Source organism: Carcharhinus amblyrhynchos, chromosome 1 (genome assembly GCF_965287045.1).
Source record: "Carcharhinus amblyrhynchos chromosome 1, sCarAmb.v2.hapA, whole genome shotgun sequence".
In the NCBI taxonomy this organism is placed as follows: Eukaryota; Metazoa; Chordata; class Chondrichthyes; order Carcharhiniformes; family Carcharhinidae; genus Carcharhinus; species Carcharhinus amblyrhynchos.
This window is the reverse complement of record NC_137324.1, coordinates 116,525,845-116,542,303: the sequence shown is the minus strand read 5'-3', so window position 1 is coordinate 116,542,303 and position 16,459 is coordinate 116,525,845. Positions and strand designations below refer to the sequence as shown.

Below are 16,459 nucleotides of genomic sequence, written 5' to 3'. Positions count from 1 at the left end.
ATAGGCCAAAAAGCCTCTTTTTGCAGTGTATGACTCTAAATTGGGCCTGTTCTCCTTAGAGGGGAGACAGCTAACAGGTAATTTAACAGAGGTTTTCAAAATCATGAGGGGGCTGGACAGATCAGATAGGGAGAAAGAAGTGCAACATGAGAAAAACATTTCCACACAGTGGGCGGTCCAGGTCTGGAGTGCACTGCTTGGAAATGTGGTGGAAGCAGGTTCAATCAAGGCATTCAAGAGGACATTGGATGATTATTTTACTTGAAGCAAGGGGCACAGGGAAAAGGCAGGAGAATGGTACAAAGTCATAATGCTCATTTGGAGAATTGGTGCAGACATGATGGGCTGAATGGCCTCCATTTCCCCATAACAATTCTGTAATTCTGCAAATCACAATTTTCTTGAAGCATTCTTTCTGCCAACAAAAACACGCCTTGAGATCACTTGAAGTTGCAATGCAAGTCACTAACAACATGGTAGATAAATTTATTGGCACGTAAGATGTTGTCATTTGATAAGTTATCACTTGAATTGCTTGTCTAAAGTATGACTGTGCTCTGAAAAATACTTGTATTCCCTCGGACAGCATCAAAATGGAAACAATAGCAAGATTAAAGCATTAGCACATTTAAGAAAACTTCCCACTACAATTGATTGCATTTATAGATTTGTTGAATGTGGATAATTAATGCATTTGAACAGAACGTGAGACGGATTCTCTCAGAGTTACTAAATTGTAACAGAATGACGAACATCAAAACACAAGTCAGACGCTGATTCGTGGATTCTCGATTCTGTTCCCCTGCTGACCAATTGGATATGAGTTAGATAGAACAAACTCGAAACATTCTCTACTACAAATTACTTTTAACTAGCTGTATTGCTGGGTTCAGGGGATTTTAGTAAACTGTTATGACCTCCAAATTGAGTTGGACTCTGCTTCTTGAATCAGACGATGAAAGTTGAATGTAACTACAGGCTAAGAAGCCTGTTGCAGTACTGATTGCCAATGGTCTTAATGTCTTCATCAGAGTGCAAAAGTTAAAAAGATTACTTTCCCACTTTCAATCTTCAGGTGCCGAATTTTTGCCCCTGCATTGATCTCAGTGGGGCTGCGCCCAATGCACAAAGCCTTGCTGTTGCTTCACTTTACTTTGGACATCCAGTCAGCAAAGATCCAGGGTTATTAAACAGGGCAGACCATCATTCTCACATCATTAGAATGGGATTTCAATGTGCATACTTGTGCTAAATTCAAACACTCAAGATCCCTCAGGTAGCTCCCAAGAAATAACCTGCAAATTAAGTAGCTCCCCAGCATCAAAGTATAGAATTTTGCCTTCACTGATCTGATGGAACCAATCATCTCCCTTTTATAATCATGATCTAACCAAAATAAGAACTGGGTTGCATAAATGATGGGGTAATCCAATCTGCCAGATTACCACTCTGGTGGTAATTTTAAAAATCCACCAGCAAGAGTCTACAATCATTTTATGTTTGCTTTGTGCCTGAAATATAAGCATTTCTAAGACAAAATAACAGTGGAAAAATGACCATCTTTACTGTTACTAGTATCTTTTAATCCTGGTCTTATGCATCTTTTGAGTTTACAAACTGTTGGCCAGCAGCAAGAACTTCAAGCAGAATTCCCTCGAGTTACATCATAAACAAGAATCAAAAAAGGTTTTCTATTCATGATCCTGAAGAGGAAACTCCACAAAAATTGCTCATTTTCTGGCTTCCTCTACCAACTTGGTGCTTGAAGGTTCAGAGCGTAGGAACATGGGAGGAGAACAGTTGGGATTATATGACAATTTATCACAGCACATTTTATTTTTTGATTTACTAAAGTAACCTCAAATATAGTGAGAAATGTAGGAATTTTTTAACAACCCAATTAATGTAGGGTATTCAATATGGTACTCTTTGTAAGAGGGTGAAAAGAGCATACAATCTTGACCATGAAATTACAGAAAGCACATACTGCCATCAGCCCAGCTGCCAGTCTGGCCCAGCTTTGACTTTACCCCAAATCTGAGAAACTAGGTTATTTTCATAAAGGAGGTGGGCATGAATGCCATATGCCACACTCCCTGGGGATGCATCCTACAATGGACTGAATTAATCGAATGGCATCTTGCCATAAAAGAACTGACCAACGCTATCAGCTCTGGCATCAGCTTGAAGGGAGCCACATGCACAAGAAGTGGCCAATCCCTCTAATCACTGCAATTTTAGTTCCTAGGAGAAAGTGGCGAGGAGTCCTTTCTACTTCCCCATGCCTTCATCCCACATAAGCCTTGGTACAACCTTCCCAGGTCCAGAAATTTGAGATCCTGTGTATTTGCTGGCATTCTAATATCAAAATAAGTTCTACAATTTTCCTGTATTCATTAACTTTCCCATAAATGGATTATATTTTGAACCTCCAACTCTGCTAGTTGCAGAGTGTTTATCTTTGTGATATATATCCTCCTTCTTGACTGGGTCTTATATGGATGAATACTTGCTCCCCACTCACAAGGAGGTATATATACATTTGAAATAAGCCCACACCACTCATTATATTCCATTTATGTTTTTATAGTTGTGGTTTGAAAAAGATGGTCAGGCCAGCTGTAACATTTTTGTACCTAATAAAGCAGTAGTTATAGCCTTGAACTGAATAAAAATACAATAAACAGCCTGAAACTGTGGGAGTTCCGGACTTCCTGCTATATTTGTCTGTTTACTTCTTCTGTTAAAATACTGCATCTTACTCCTTTACTGAGATGCTTGATAATTTACAGTAATGAAAGACATCTGTTTCAACTTCTCGAAAACAGATGCCAAGACATTAACACTTCATCGGCTGATTTTTAAAAAAACATTTGGCCACAGCACTACAGATTCAAAATGAAATCATTGAAAAATCATTTTCGATATTTATCATTTCCTGCCAATTGCCACAGACAAATAAAAATTGACTACACGCTAAGGGATAACTCTCAAGGAAACTTTTTGTACTGTGTGCATATGTATGGGCTTTTTTGGCAAGTAACATGGAAAAATGTGCAATGTGCCAGTTTTGGGCTCTTGTTTACATGCTGCAGAATTTCACTCACCAGCCCAGAGTGAGAGCATCGAATAATTTATGAGCACATGGCAACTTGTTCTTTGCTACAGCAAAGGTCAGTACTGCCTACCTAAAGGAGTCTGGATAATAAAAAAGCTGTCCTTAAAAGTTAAGCCTTTTTTTCCATTTGTCATTGATCATAAGTCATACTTTTGGCAGCAATCTGTACTTCAAAATTTTCCCCATTGCTGCCTTTCAGTTTAAAGTGCACTGTGCTAACAATTGAAAAAGCCAGCAATTAAAAAAATGTATTGCTGTTTAAACAAAAATAGAATGCAAGAAATTTTACAGTTTCCCTATAAGGGAACCAAACTATGAGAAAATATGCCTACAACTATGGGTGGTACGGTAGCACAGTGGTTAGCACTGCTGCTTCACACCTCCAGGGACCTGGGTTCGATTCCCAGCTTGAGTCACTGTCTGCGTAGAGTTTGCACATTCTCCTTGTGTCTGCATGGGTTTCCTCCAGGTGCTCCTGTTGCCTCCCACAGTGTAAAGATTTGCCGATTAGGTTGATTGGCCATGCGAAAAAAATTGCCCCTTAGAATTCTGAAATGCGTAGGTTAGAGGGATTAGCAGGTAAATAGGTAGGGATATGGGGATAGGGCCTGGGTGGGATTGTGGTTAGTGTAGACTCGATGGGCCGAATGGCTTCCTTCTGCACTGTAGGGTTTCTATGATTTCTATGAACTAGCATTTTAAAAAGCATAAGAAAATGCAACAGTAAATTAGCATAGCTTTGAAATTGAATGGAGTGAAATTGCTCAGAGGTCCTCCCATAATTTTGACAGAAAAGCTACAGAAACAGAAACGGGCTGAATTTTCCCAATCCCAGGGTTGCAGGTTGGGAAGTGGAGGGAGTCGGGAAAATAACAGATGAATAGGGATGGCTCCCCAACACATTCCTACCATTGGGAGAGTTTCACATAGGCAGGTCAACATATGAATTGGGGCTGGGCATCCAATAGTGATAATGATGACCTGCAAAATGCACTGCTGGAACTCACCAAAGCCCCTTGTACAGTACTGTCCAAAGTCATGATCACTACTACCTAAAAGGACAAGGACAGCAAGTGTTTGGGAATACCACCATCTGGAAGTACCCCTCCAAGACACTGACCATTCTGACTTGGAATATATGTCCATTCCTTCAATGTCACTGGGTCAAATGCTGGAACACCCTCCCTAACAGCATTATGGGTACATGTACACCATATAGACTGCAATGTTTCAAGCAAGCCACTCACCACTGCCTTCTCCAGGACAATTAGGGATGGGCAATTAAAAAAAACTACCAGCTTGGTTCCACTAATTTATTAATAATTTAGTGGATCTGAGGGCACCAACATTTACTGGTGGGGCTGCCAAGACTCAAGAATTAGAGCAGAATCCCCATTGTGCAGAAGGAGGTCATTTGGCCCATCAAGTCTGCACTATCTCTCCAAAGAGCATCTTACCCAAGCACCCCCACAGCTAATCCACATAGCCTGCACATCCTTGGATACTAAGCGGCAATGTAGCATGGCCAAACCACTCAACCTGCACAGCTTTGGACTGAGGGAGGAAACCAGAGCACCCAGAGTGAACCCATGCAGATATGGGGAGAATGTGCAAACTTCACACAGTCACCCAAAGCAGGAATTGAACCTAGGTCCCTGGAACTGTGAAGCAACAGTGCTGGCAACTGTACAACAATACGAATCCTCCCCCCCCCCCCCCCCCCCCCGCTGGCCCCCTCATTGAACTGACAGTATCTAAGTCCCGCATACCATCTTTAAAAGGACAATGATTTCACAGTCCTCTGGGAACATTGCTGAGCTGATCTTGCTATCTCAAGTAAAAATTCCAGACCTCATTTCATCCCAGCATCAAAGTCTCACAACCCAACATTATATTCCGCTCAGTATTTCCACAATTTGACTGATGTGCAGTGGGCAATAGGGAGAACCCATGTATGAATTCAACACCACCGTGCCAGCACCAATTCAACGGCAATTATGTACTGGTGTCAATAGTGGCTCAGTTGGTCGCTCATTTGCCTCTAAACAGAGAACTATTGATTCAGGCTCCACTTTCATCAGTTGAGCACAAAATTAAATGCAGTATGGAGGGAGTGCTACACTGTTGGATGTGCTGTCTATTGGATGAGAAGTTACACCAAGGCCCTGACTGCTCTCTCTCAGGTGGATGTAAAAGATCTCATGGCACTATTCCAAAAAACCAGTAGGAAGGTTATCAGCAGCGTCCAGCCCATTATCTAACTCTCAATCAACACCAGAAAAATAGATTATCCATTCATTATCACATTGCTGTTTGCAGGAGTTTGCTGTACCCAAGCTGGCTGACACTTCTCCACTGTTACAACAGTGACAACACTTCAAGAGCATTTAATCGGCAGTGAAGTGCTTTTGTAAGTCTGGTGATCATGAAAGATGCTATACAAATGCAAGTATTTCTTATTAGCTGATTAAACAGTTGCTAATTTAAATGAAAAATATAAGAAGATTATTTTTTATTTGCAAATCTGATTTTGTGAGGTACATTTTTCTTGTTCTGGAAACATGACTGATGTTGAATGTTAGAGTTAAATGATCTTTATGTGGATTTGGAAGGCTTTGCAAGAGACAAACATGCAGAGTGTCTCTTGTTGATTACAGAATAAAAAAATCAACTCTGAGCATATTTAACAAATATTATTGTTGGTTTCACTCTCTAGGTGGAAATATGCAATCTGGGACTATGTCCCGTGGTGAGGACGAAGTGTGTTTCCTGCTGTAGACCCCCTATTTCCCGTCTAAATGCTGACCCACAGTGGCATCACTTGAAAACACAATATCAGGTATCTTAAGTACACTGACAACACCCAGCTCAACCTCACTATTAACTCTCAAATCCTCCACTCTCCCTAATTTGTCACATAGTTTGTCTGATATTCAGTGATGGATGAGGAGAAACTACCTCCAACTAAATATCTGGAAGACTGAAATCCTCATCTGCAGACATCACCTCAAAATCTATTCCCCACTGCACCCCTCTCCCTGGCATCTGTCGGAGGCTGAACTAGACTTTTCACAACCTTGACATCATATTTGATCCCAAAATGAGCTTTCTGATCACTTTTCTACATCATCACCAACGCAACCTACTTCAATGCCCATAACATCACCTCCTTGCTGTTGGTCATCTGCTGCTGGAACCCATTATCCGTGCTTTTGACACATCTGGATTTGACTATTCCTACATTTTGTTGGCCAAATGCCCAGATTAAATAAATGACCCCTTGATGTGATTGCACAATCCCCTTTGAATGATTGGTGTCTTTATGTCATTATTAACTCATGTGACAGTGACCACATGTCAGTAATTGAAAAAAAGAAAATAAGCCGCTTAAAATGATTCCCCAAAAGAAGAAAAGCAGTGAAACAGCTTCAATAATTAGTTCCAGTGATTAATTTAAAAATGCAGCCAAGTTTAGGAACAACAATCAAAGAGGGTCAGTGACAGCAGCGGATACCAGCAAATGCCTGAAAACTCCATTACTGCAACAGGAGTTTAAATAATTCATGCAAACCTCCTAAAAGCTTTAAACAGCTATGGATTCTTTATTCATCTTGCCAGACTTATTTGGCCACTTGGAAGAGCTAGATCAGACACTGAATTGTGCACTTTGGAGAAGAGATCCTTAAGATTCAGAATTGTATCTGGATTAAACAATAAGCCGTTGGGGTGGGAAGAAGTTGGAGGCAGAGTATTTTAACATTTTTAAGGCAGAGGTAGATAGGTTATAGGAGGTAGGCAGAAATATAAAGAAATCAGTCATGGTCTTACTGAATGGCAAAGTAGGGTCAAGGGGCTGAATGCTCCTAATTTGTATGTCTGTGTGCTTGTATTATTGTACTCTACCAGAACAATTAATGGTAATATGAAAGAAAGACAAGGCATTGATGAAACATCAGGCATGTTCATGAGGTCTTATAGAAGTGTTTGCTACTTATTTTAACCAATTAAGTAACAAGCAATTAGAAAGAACCAAGACTCCATAAACATAGTGAACCCCTCATTAGCTTCATCAATGACCTGAATTGACTGGCTGCAAGTTGTAAATATGGTGATCTGAAGCCAAAGTTAATACAAGGCTGCATTGTACTTGGGGTAACCAATGACATCCTTTCTGACATAATCCAAAAACGATTTTGGACAGAATGCAGCCTAACTAACAATAGTTCAGAAGACCACGATGTTGGTACATTTATTAAACAAATTCATAATAAAGGCACTCCAGGCCAAAAAAAAAAACTTATGCAATGAACATTCAAGGTGCTGGTGCTGTGGTGGCCAAAATGCCTCAAAGGTGTGGACAGTTCCTTGCAAGCACTGCTTTCATTGTGAAAGGTTTGGATACTTTAGAAAGAGATGCAGAATTAAGTCTTCTGAATCTCTTGCAGAAAGCAGGGCTGACGTTTAACGGCAAGTGTGAATTATGTAAAAACCCATTTGACTTTTAGGCCACATCATGAACAGAAAAAGCATAATGGTAGACCCACAAAAAAGATCTGTCAGGGAATTTCTGATCCCTTTATCCATTCTGAGCTTCAATGATTGCTCGGTATGCTGAACCTAGCAAATAGCACTTGAGACACCTATTGAAGAAGGCCCAAGTATGGTGTTGGGATGTACACCAGGAGCAAATGTTCCAACAGATTAAAGACATGCTGCTTTCACCAGATATGTTGACTCACTACTGAGCACAATTGCAACTGATGCCTCACCTACAGGACTAGAGATCAACAGCAAAATGTGTGTTGCCGACCAATCTATTATGTATCTCAAGCTTTATCTGAAACAGAAATGAGGGTTACAGCTGTAGAAAAGGAGGCTCTATTGACCATGTGAAATTCTCTGACTATATTATGAGGCTGAAAGTAGTCAATGATATGATCACAAATCATTAGTCTCATTACTGAAAGAAAAGGAACACAGCAGTTAACCATTGGGAATCCAGAGATTCCATTTGTGGCTAACGTGCTTCACCTACAGTGAAGACAACATATGTCCAACACAAGCCACAAATGATCGGCAATACATTGTTCAGGGCCAGTCAACCATACCATATAGGATATTAACCTGGTCAATGAGGTAGTGTCTTACAACATGGAGCACTTCTTTGGAAGGAGAAAATCAGCAAAAGTACTCTCATCTGTTCGCTAACTGGTACTGCTAAGAACGCTACATAAATATATGTCCAAGGAGAACAGAATCAGTCTGCTGTAGTCCAATCACCTGCTAATGCCCACCACTTAGTTTAGGTCTGAGAAAAAAAAGCTACTATAAGTCAAATAGAAAGTTACCAGAGTATCATACTCCAGAAATTGTCAGTGACTTTGGAAGAGATGGGAAAAAAGAAAGCAAAGGAATTACAAATTTTATGATTAGTTACTTTGGTTTCCAAGGTTAAGTAAATATTTTGCATCTAGAAAATGCAACTGCTTTTTTTAAAAAACATAACCACTTTCATATAAGGAATATTTAAGACATTTATGAGGGGTAAAAATACACATTGTATGCAAGATTCAAGCAACGCATAAGTTTTGAAATTTGTTGACAGTCGAAACATTTCAAGTGGATTACAAGGCTCCACGAAGACCTACAAAGGCTATGGAGATATAAATAAAATCCACTGTTTCTGTCTCCTTGGAAATTCAGTTTAACCATAACACACTGGAGCTAGAAAGACACCCTCCTGTCATCTGGGTCAGATAGTAACAGTAATCACACAATTGTTTTTAAAACCCTGTTAACTTGAAGACAATAAGGTGAAACCTTTCAAGTATAAGCTCTAAAAAGTATTCAGTTTTTCCAAGAGTTAAAGGACTTTTCAGCACAATTGACTTTGTACTTTTTTTTAACGATTGGCCCATACTTAGAATGTTAAAATGATATAGAGAAACTACTTTTTACAGCAAAGTCCATTTTAACACCTGTATTTTAATATCGAATATTGTCAACATGCCTTCAAAAATTGTATTTTTGGTCCCCAAATAAATCACCGTCTTACATTTGTTTAAAAAAAAAGGCTTCAAAGGAATGGTCAAAACAACAAAACGTTGAATATTTGAGGAAAAACAAGTTACATATAAATAGTACCTGCTATCCAGAACACCAGGCAGAGTTGAATCAGTGACTGACTTGATAGGATCGATTGCTGCCTTGGAGACTTAGGAGGCCATTTAACATTTGAAGAATGGGTACTGTGTGGTTGACTTTCTGATTTAATATTACACCTTATGGTTCAGTTAGTTATCCATGCATTTACAGTTAATTTACCATCTCTCTAGTGTTTTAGCAATTACAGCTGTGGCCTTATTGGTATTCCATGAGGGGGAGGTGAAAATTGTAATGGAAAACCACCAAAGGAAATATCAAAGGCAGGACTTTACAGAGTATCACCTTACTGAGTTATCTAATACAAAGAGAATGATTGGAACTCATTTCTGAGCCAGAGTAGTAATTTTACCGACATTTCCTCGTCAAAACAACTGAGTGAATCTCTGTCTCTTGAGAAAACAAGAAAAATCCTTTGATATTAAAGAAAATGAGGAACTTTAGCATTTGCTACAACTCCAGATGTCGATCAGAATCCCTGCATCATTTATTATGCAACTCCCACATAGGCACATTAAACCATCTGCAAGTTAAAGGAAGTTCCTCCTTACCTTGCAAAAAATCATAGAATCAAGAATCAGTGATTGGTACATTAGATATCTGCAAAATGGCAACTTCTTTTTCTAACTTTAATATCTATTTCTGACATTGCACATATGTAATTTAACGTAACACCACACGTTTACCCTGCCAATCCCTCTAAGCTACACATCTTGGGACACTAAAGGGGCAATTTAGTATGGTCAATCAACCCAATGTGCACATCTTTGGTCCATGGGAGGAAACCTAGGGAGAATGTGCAACTCTACTGGACAGTCACCAAGGCTGGAATCAAACCAGAGTCCCTGGTGCTGCGAGGTGGCAATGCTAGCCTCTGTACTGCAATACTGCAGCGCACATTCCGGTACAATAAGGTACATTTTTCATCATTAACCTTAAAAGCATTTCCTCAAATTATTTAGTTGAATAACTTAGTTGCTTTGCTGCATTTAAGTATATTTAGAGACTCTGGGCAGCATTTTCTCAAAGTTGCAGTGTTGGATCAGGTGAGAAAAGCTGTGTGAAACTCAGTGGCCTCAAGTTACCTTTTCTCACCTGATCAAACACCACTTTGTAATTTTGGTGCTGAGGTAGATCAAACAGCCAGTTGAAGGGGCAGGGTTAAACATTCTAGCATAGCTGTGATTCAGAAATCGGGGCAGCCAATCTCAAAGTAAAGATAAAAAGCAACCCCCAACCCCCACCAATTGATACTGTGGCCTCTTGGTGAATGCCTCAACCCTCACACGGTGAGGGCAACCTCCCCTTCGCCACTCAAAGGTCGGGGCAGCTCCCCCCCACACTACATAAGCATCAGAGTGACCTCATCCTACTCTTTCCCCTCACCCCACCAATGGGGCTATCTGGAGGACCCGCCCCGGCAGTGCCAACCTGGGGCTATATTCACCTCCGTGCTCCTGGTGTAGTTACATTTCCACCAATTTGATGTCATGCCAGCAAAGGGCAGCATTTAATGGGGCCAGATGCAATGATGTAACACCTTCTAATGATATTCAAATGTATTTAAATTGATAGAAATCAGGGAAGATGTCAAACCGAAATCTCACTGATGTAAATCCCATTATGGCCCTCTCGTAAGATTTAGCGACCATAACAGGACTTGTGCCTATGGTGAACTAAATTTTGCCTTCATATTTCTGGTCATGTTTTTATGTTTAGGTTGAAGGATGTTGATAAAGATAGATAAAGATGCAAGTTAATTAATCATTATCTGTACTACACACAATATTGTTTATGATTCTTGGAGCTTAGAATATTTGTTGCAAACATATTTTGACTCTGAATCTGAACCTAAGCACGGTCATATAACTTCTCAATGCGTTGAATAAATTTCTTAGGAAAAAACTGGAAAAAAAATCTCTAAAACATTTCTGTACAAAATATTTAAAATCAAAGCAAAATGTTTCAACAGGAAAAGCGTCTTAACTGAAATATGTATCATTAAAGCACATACACCACAGACTTCAAGTTTGTTGTTAAATTTTACCCTTTCAAATGAACTCTCACTATTCTTCAATTTTTAATGGTAATTTGTTTAGAACAATGAATTGGGAATGATAAACATGTCCAACAAATTTAATGATTGATTTCTCTGAAGTGATTAACAATATACTTTCCTGGAAGTAAATCATAGTTCAACAATTTTTTTTAACAGTCTGAGTTTTGATAAGTTTATTTGGACATACCTTTGTGCTTGCTTTTGCAGTTACAGTTAATGGTGATTCCAACAAAAATAACTGGAGTTGGGAATGAACTTTAAGTAGGTCATCTCTCACTTCATACTTCTTCGAGCTGGCTATTTTCAAATCTCAGTGATCTATGAGGGTTATTACTTCCCCATGCTGGGGGAAGGGAGCAAAAGAAGAAACTAATAGCAATGCTGAAAAGGCTGCTGTTTTCTCCTCAACATTTTGCAGCTTCTATAACTTTCATTGTACCAAAAGGGTAACTTTAATCCCTCAAAAATGACAAGATTGTGTAAAGTGCTCCTGAGCTCTCCAAGCAACTTTGTTAGCTTATGCAGTGCTCAGAGTCCCCACCCCACCACAATCTGATATGCTTAAGTTCTTCTGATCTTAAATCTCCTCCCAGCCTCTCCTAATATCCTCCATTTCATCTACCACCACAGGATTTCCACTGCAATCTTCTCTCCTTCCTAATTTCGCCAGTCCCTCCCATCAACGTCCAGCTGTTTCCTCATCACCTCAGACTGTAACAACCCCAACCCGCAAATCGATGTTCCCCCAATCCCTAATCTCTCTGTACTCCCTCCCACTGAAGTTCCTTCCCAACTTGCCTCTTCTCCCTCCCTTCCACTAATATATCCTTGAGCTACTGGGTGAGTTTTTATAGCACCCAAGGGGAAACCCAGTCTACTGGGTTTCATGAATTTAAAACTGCCTCCCTGCCACTCTCCTACCTGCCTCCCTTAAATAGCAGGGTGAATGTATCTGCCCGTTGTAAGAATGGGAGGGGGTGGGTGGTGCGTAGTTATCCCTCCTTCAAGTGCACTCGGTCCCTGATTGATGCGGCATTAGGAAGGTGGAGCCCACTGAGAGCCAACCCATGCCTTTGCTACTGACCCCTTCTGTACATCCAACCTCATAACCTTCACCCAGCAAAGGCCCTCCAGTCATTACTTAACTGCAGCCTGAGTTGCTCTGTTATCCTCTAGTGGTTGTTCCTCTTACAGCAGGCACAACCTGCTGAGTTTCAGACTCAGCGGTTCTCAATATCCCCAGGATTTGATCCCAGGGAAAGGCTGGTCAGTGGTCTTTCAGCTGCTTGATTGGCTCATAATTTAGTGGGTCTTCTCCAGAGGAGCCAACGAAGGTCATTTGCCAGCTTTCTAGCCAGCAGGCAAGATTTCCCCATTGTCTCCACAAGGTTACGTCCATAGTTACTGCCACATAACTGAAACAAACCATCATTTGATGCAGGTTTATCCATTCAAGAATAGTCCTAAAGCCTGGTTTCTCCCACTTTTTTATTCATTTGTGGGACACGGGTGTTGCTGGCTGGCCAGCACTTAATGCCCATCCCTAGTTGCCCTTGAGAAGGTGATGGTGAACTGCCTTCTTGAATTGCTGCAGTCCACGTTCTCTGGGTTTATCCATAATGCCGTTAGGGAGAGAAGTCCAGGATTTTGACACAGTGAATGCAAAGGAACAACGATATATTTCCAAATCAGGATGCTGAGTGATTTGGAGGGGAACTTGCAGGTGGTAGTGTTCCCATTTATTTACTGCCCTTGTCCTCCTAGATAGAAACGGTCGTGAGTTTGGAAGGAACTGTCTAAGAATCTTTGGTGAATTGCTGCAGTGCATCTTGTAGAGAGTACATACTGCTGCTACTGAGCGGCGGTGGTGGAGGGGTTGAATGTTTGTCGATGTGGTGCCAATCAAGCGGGCTGCTTTGTCCTGGACAGTGTCAAGCTGCTCGAGTGTTGTTGGAACTGCACCCATCCAGGCTAGTTGGCAGTATTCCATCACACTCCTGACTTTTGCCTGGTAGATGATGGATAGGCTCTGGGGAGTCAGGAGGTGAGTTACTCGCTGCAATATTCCTAACCTCTGACCTGCACTTGTAGCCAGTGTGTTTATGTGGTGAATCCAGTTGAGTTTCCAGTTAATGGTAACCCCAAGGATTAAGTGATGGTTACACCATTGAATGTTAAGGGTTGGTGGTTAGAGTGTCTCTTACTGGTGATAGTCATTGCCTGGCAATGCTGCGGAGTGTTTTAATTCCACAGTGTATGTCTTCTGTCCTCCACATATTTCCTGCTAACATGTCAGTCTGATTGATGGGCTTGGCTTGCAGTCAGATAGGAAGGACTCTGGAGCAGGCTGCAGGAAGCAGGAAGTTCGATCCTGGACTTTTGGGAGACGGGTGGTGCAGGTATGGGTGGGCGGGGGGTGCAGTGGCGATGCGGTGGGTGGGTGGTGTTGCTGGATTGCTGGATCCACGACTCTGGGGAAGAGTGTCTGAAAAGTAGAGTGTTTAAAAGGCTGACTGGGAGCACTCCTGCACCTCCTGACCTACATGCAATGTTGTTAAGGCCTTCTCCATAAAGCTGTAAGACTGTCCAAAGCGTGGAGAACTTAGACAGCCACTGTTAAACCTGCAAAGCAACTTAAATCAGGGACTCGTTATCATATTTAAATTATGGGTTGGCTGTTTGCCCTTTGTGCAACCTCTGTTGAGCTTTTAAGTGGAAGAGTTGGTGAGGTTTAGTTTTAGATTTATTACGTTTTACCATCTGCTTCAACCCTCACTCACTTATGTTGGGGTGTTAAAATTCACAGTAAACCAGTTCTACACAAAAAAAATCCAAGTACAATCTTGGATTCTACTTTTGTGTTTAATTTTATAAGAGTATCCAGATGTGATCTGCTTAGTATTTTGTGCAGCTCAGCACATAGTTTCACACTAGTCCTTTGACTAGATTTTATACCAGTTCGAAATTAAATATACAGTCCACAGCAGTAGGACAAGAAACTGTGGCATGATTATTACTTCAAATTAGGTTAGTGGGATTTGAATCACAGGTTTGGTACAGATAATCTTTTTCTCCAGTTTTCCATTTTTACAAGTAATATGTTGAAAATTGCTTTGTGTGAAAAATAAATAACTTTATAAATAACAAAGTGGATTATGAGCCCTTCAAAAATTGCTTTGAACCATGAAGTCATAGCACGTGTTTGACATTTAACCCAGAAGCTATAAAATAAAGAACATTTGTAATTTCTTTAAAATGTCATTGGAAAGTTTTAAGGATGTTTGAAAATGACTTAAGAGTTTGCATTAATTGGAAATTTCTTCACGAGTAAAAAACGCTGGTCCATGCAATCAGATAACCCTTCACCTGGAAGCAATATCTGGAAGGAAGACAACATATGAAAGTTGTATGGTCAGACACAAAGGGGAAATACAGACAAAGTAGAGCTGCAGCAGGAGGAAGAACAGACAAGGCACATTTACAAGAAGCTGTGTATGTAATAGTTACAAAAATGCTGAAGACAGGGCCAGAGCCATAGCAGGGATTATGAACTGAATGCTTTTACTGCCACAGCCACAGTTTTGCCAGAGCCAAGCAGACTGTCTAACAGGGTATATTAGAGGAGTGAATAAAAGAGTCTCTGGCCAGGAACCTGTGCTTTCGGGACTGTTGTGAACTTAGCTTAAGGATATTCTTCAGGTCTGTATTGTTCGAATGACAATCATCTCCAGGCACCTCAGATGGAATAAAGCAGCTGGTGAATGTTAGTCAAGGACTGAATTGTTAGAGTGGAAAGGAGAGAGATACTGCCAATTGAGTCTGAGTTAGAGAACTTTGGAACTGCACACAGTGCTGCATATGTGCGGGGAATGATGCGAGTGCTTGTGGTTGTGTACGGCACACCCTTGTTGTATTGATAATTTAAAATGAAATGTACTTTATTTGAAGTACCATTTGCTTGTTAATTTATGTCTAATTTTACATTGATTCTGATTCATAGTGAAATCAAAGCTACAAAAAGAGAAGTACTATTGGTAATTTCTTCATTTTGAGGTTATTTGGTAACTTTGGTTATTTTGATTTAGACTTCTCCCATAGGGATTGTAGTAACCAGTTAGCTACATTTTCATGATCTTGTTGGCTAGATTTACTAATCTTCATAATTGCCAAACCAATATTTTACATGCCAGAGCCAACAAGCCATGATGAATTTTGATTTAAATACCTAGATGAATTAACTGGAGAAATCTTTAACAGCACCATTGCATCAAAACAGTCTGATTTGTCCCCTTTAATACGACATCTTCTCAGGACATTCAGCCAGTTCTTATCTTACCTCATTTGGTGGTAATGTTGCAAAAGGCTTGATGACAGCTGCTAAAGGGATCTGGGACTGTTTGGCCATGTCTGCTGTGCTTGGGAAGCAGTAAGTTGTACAACGTATAAAACGAGGACTTGCATTTCCTTGAAAAGATAAATAAAAGCTAAGCATTAACTATATCCCTGGGCAAAACCTTAAAAAACCATTATTCAGCAAAATCGACAGTTGTAGATTGTTCCCAAAACATTGAAAAGCTACTACAGTGTTCAAAATTGTAGATAATTTTATGGACCAATACAGGGTCACATGCAATCCTGTAGCTGGACAGGACTTGACAGATCTGTTGCACTTCTGGCATCACGATTCAAACTCAGTGAAAGGGTAAACGCTACCTTTTTTCCCCCAAGGTTCGCAAAAGGGGCTAATTAGAAGTCTTATCATGTCTGTCCACTTCAGCAAGTCAAAGTGGCAGATAGTTGTGATTAAGTTGAATAGTCATCAAAAACATTATCTTTTCGCCCGAGAGAGATGAGCTAACAAATATACAGTCAAAAGGACAAGACATGACAGTGTTTAATTGATCCAGCTGTTTTTAACCACTATTGTATGAACAGGAAGATATGTGGTACATTGTGTTCGTGTGGGTATCTCTGACTGAACACAACTGTGGGGATTACTTGCTTGAGGTGCACCAATTTAGAAAAAAACAAACTCTACTGACCTGCATTTTAATAGTGATATGACAACATCACTATTAATATCGGGGCAGCAAAACCAATGGAAATGTAATTGAGCATAA

The 16,459-nt window shown here is 40.4% G+C and overlaps 1 protein-coding gene across 1 annotated transcript in view; it reads right to left on the bottom strand.

The window, feature by feature from the left end:
• sec24d (SEC24 homolog D, COPII coat complex component) overlaps positions 1 to 16,459 on the bottom strand; it is a 145,458-nt gene that overhangs the window by 105,111 nt on the left and 23,888 nt on the right. The window contains exon 7 of the mRNA XM_080191398.1: positions 15,676 to 15,803. Coding sequence (XP_080047524.1) covers positions 15,676 to 15,803 — 128 coding nt within the window. The remainder of the gene's footprint in view (positions 1 to 15,675; positions 15,804 to 16,459) is intronic.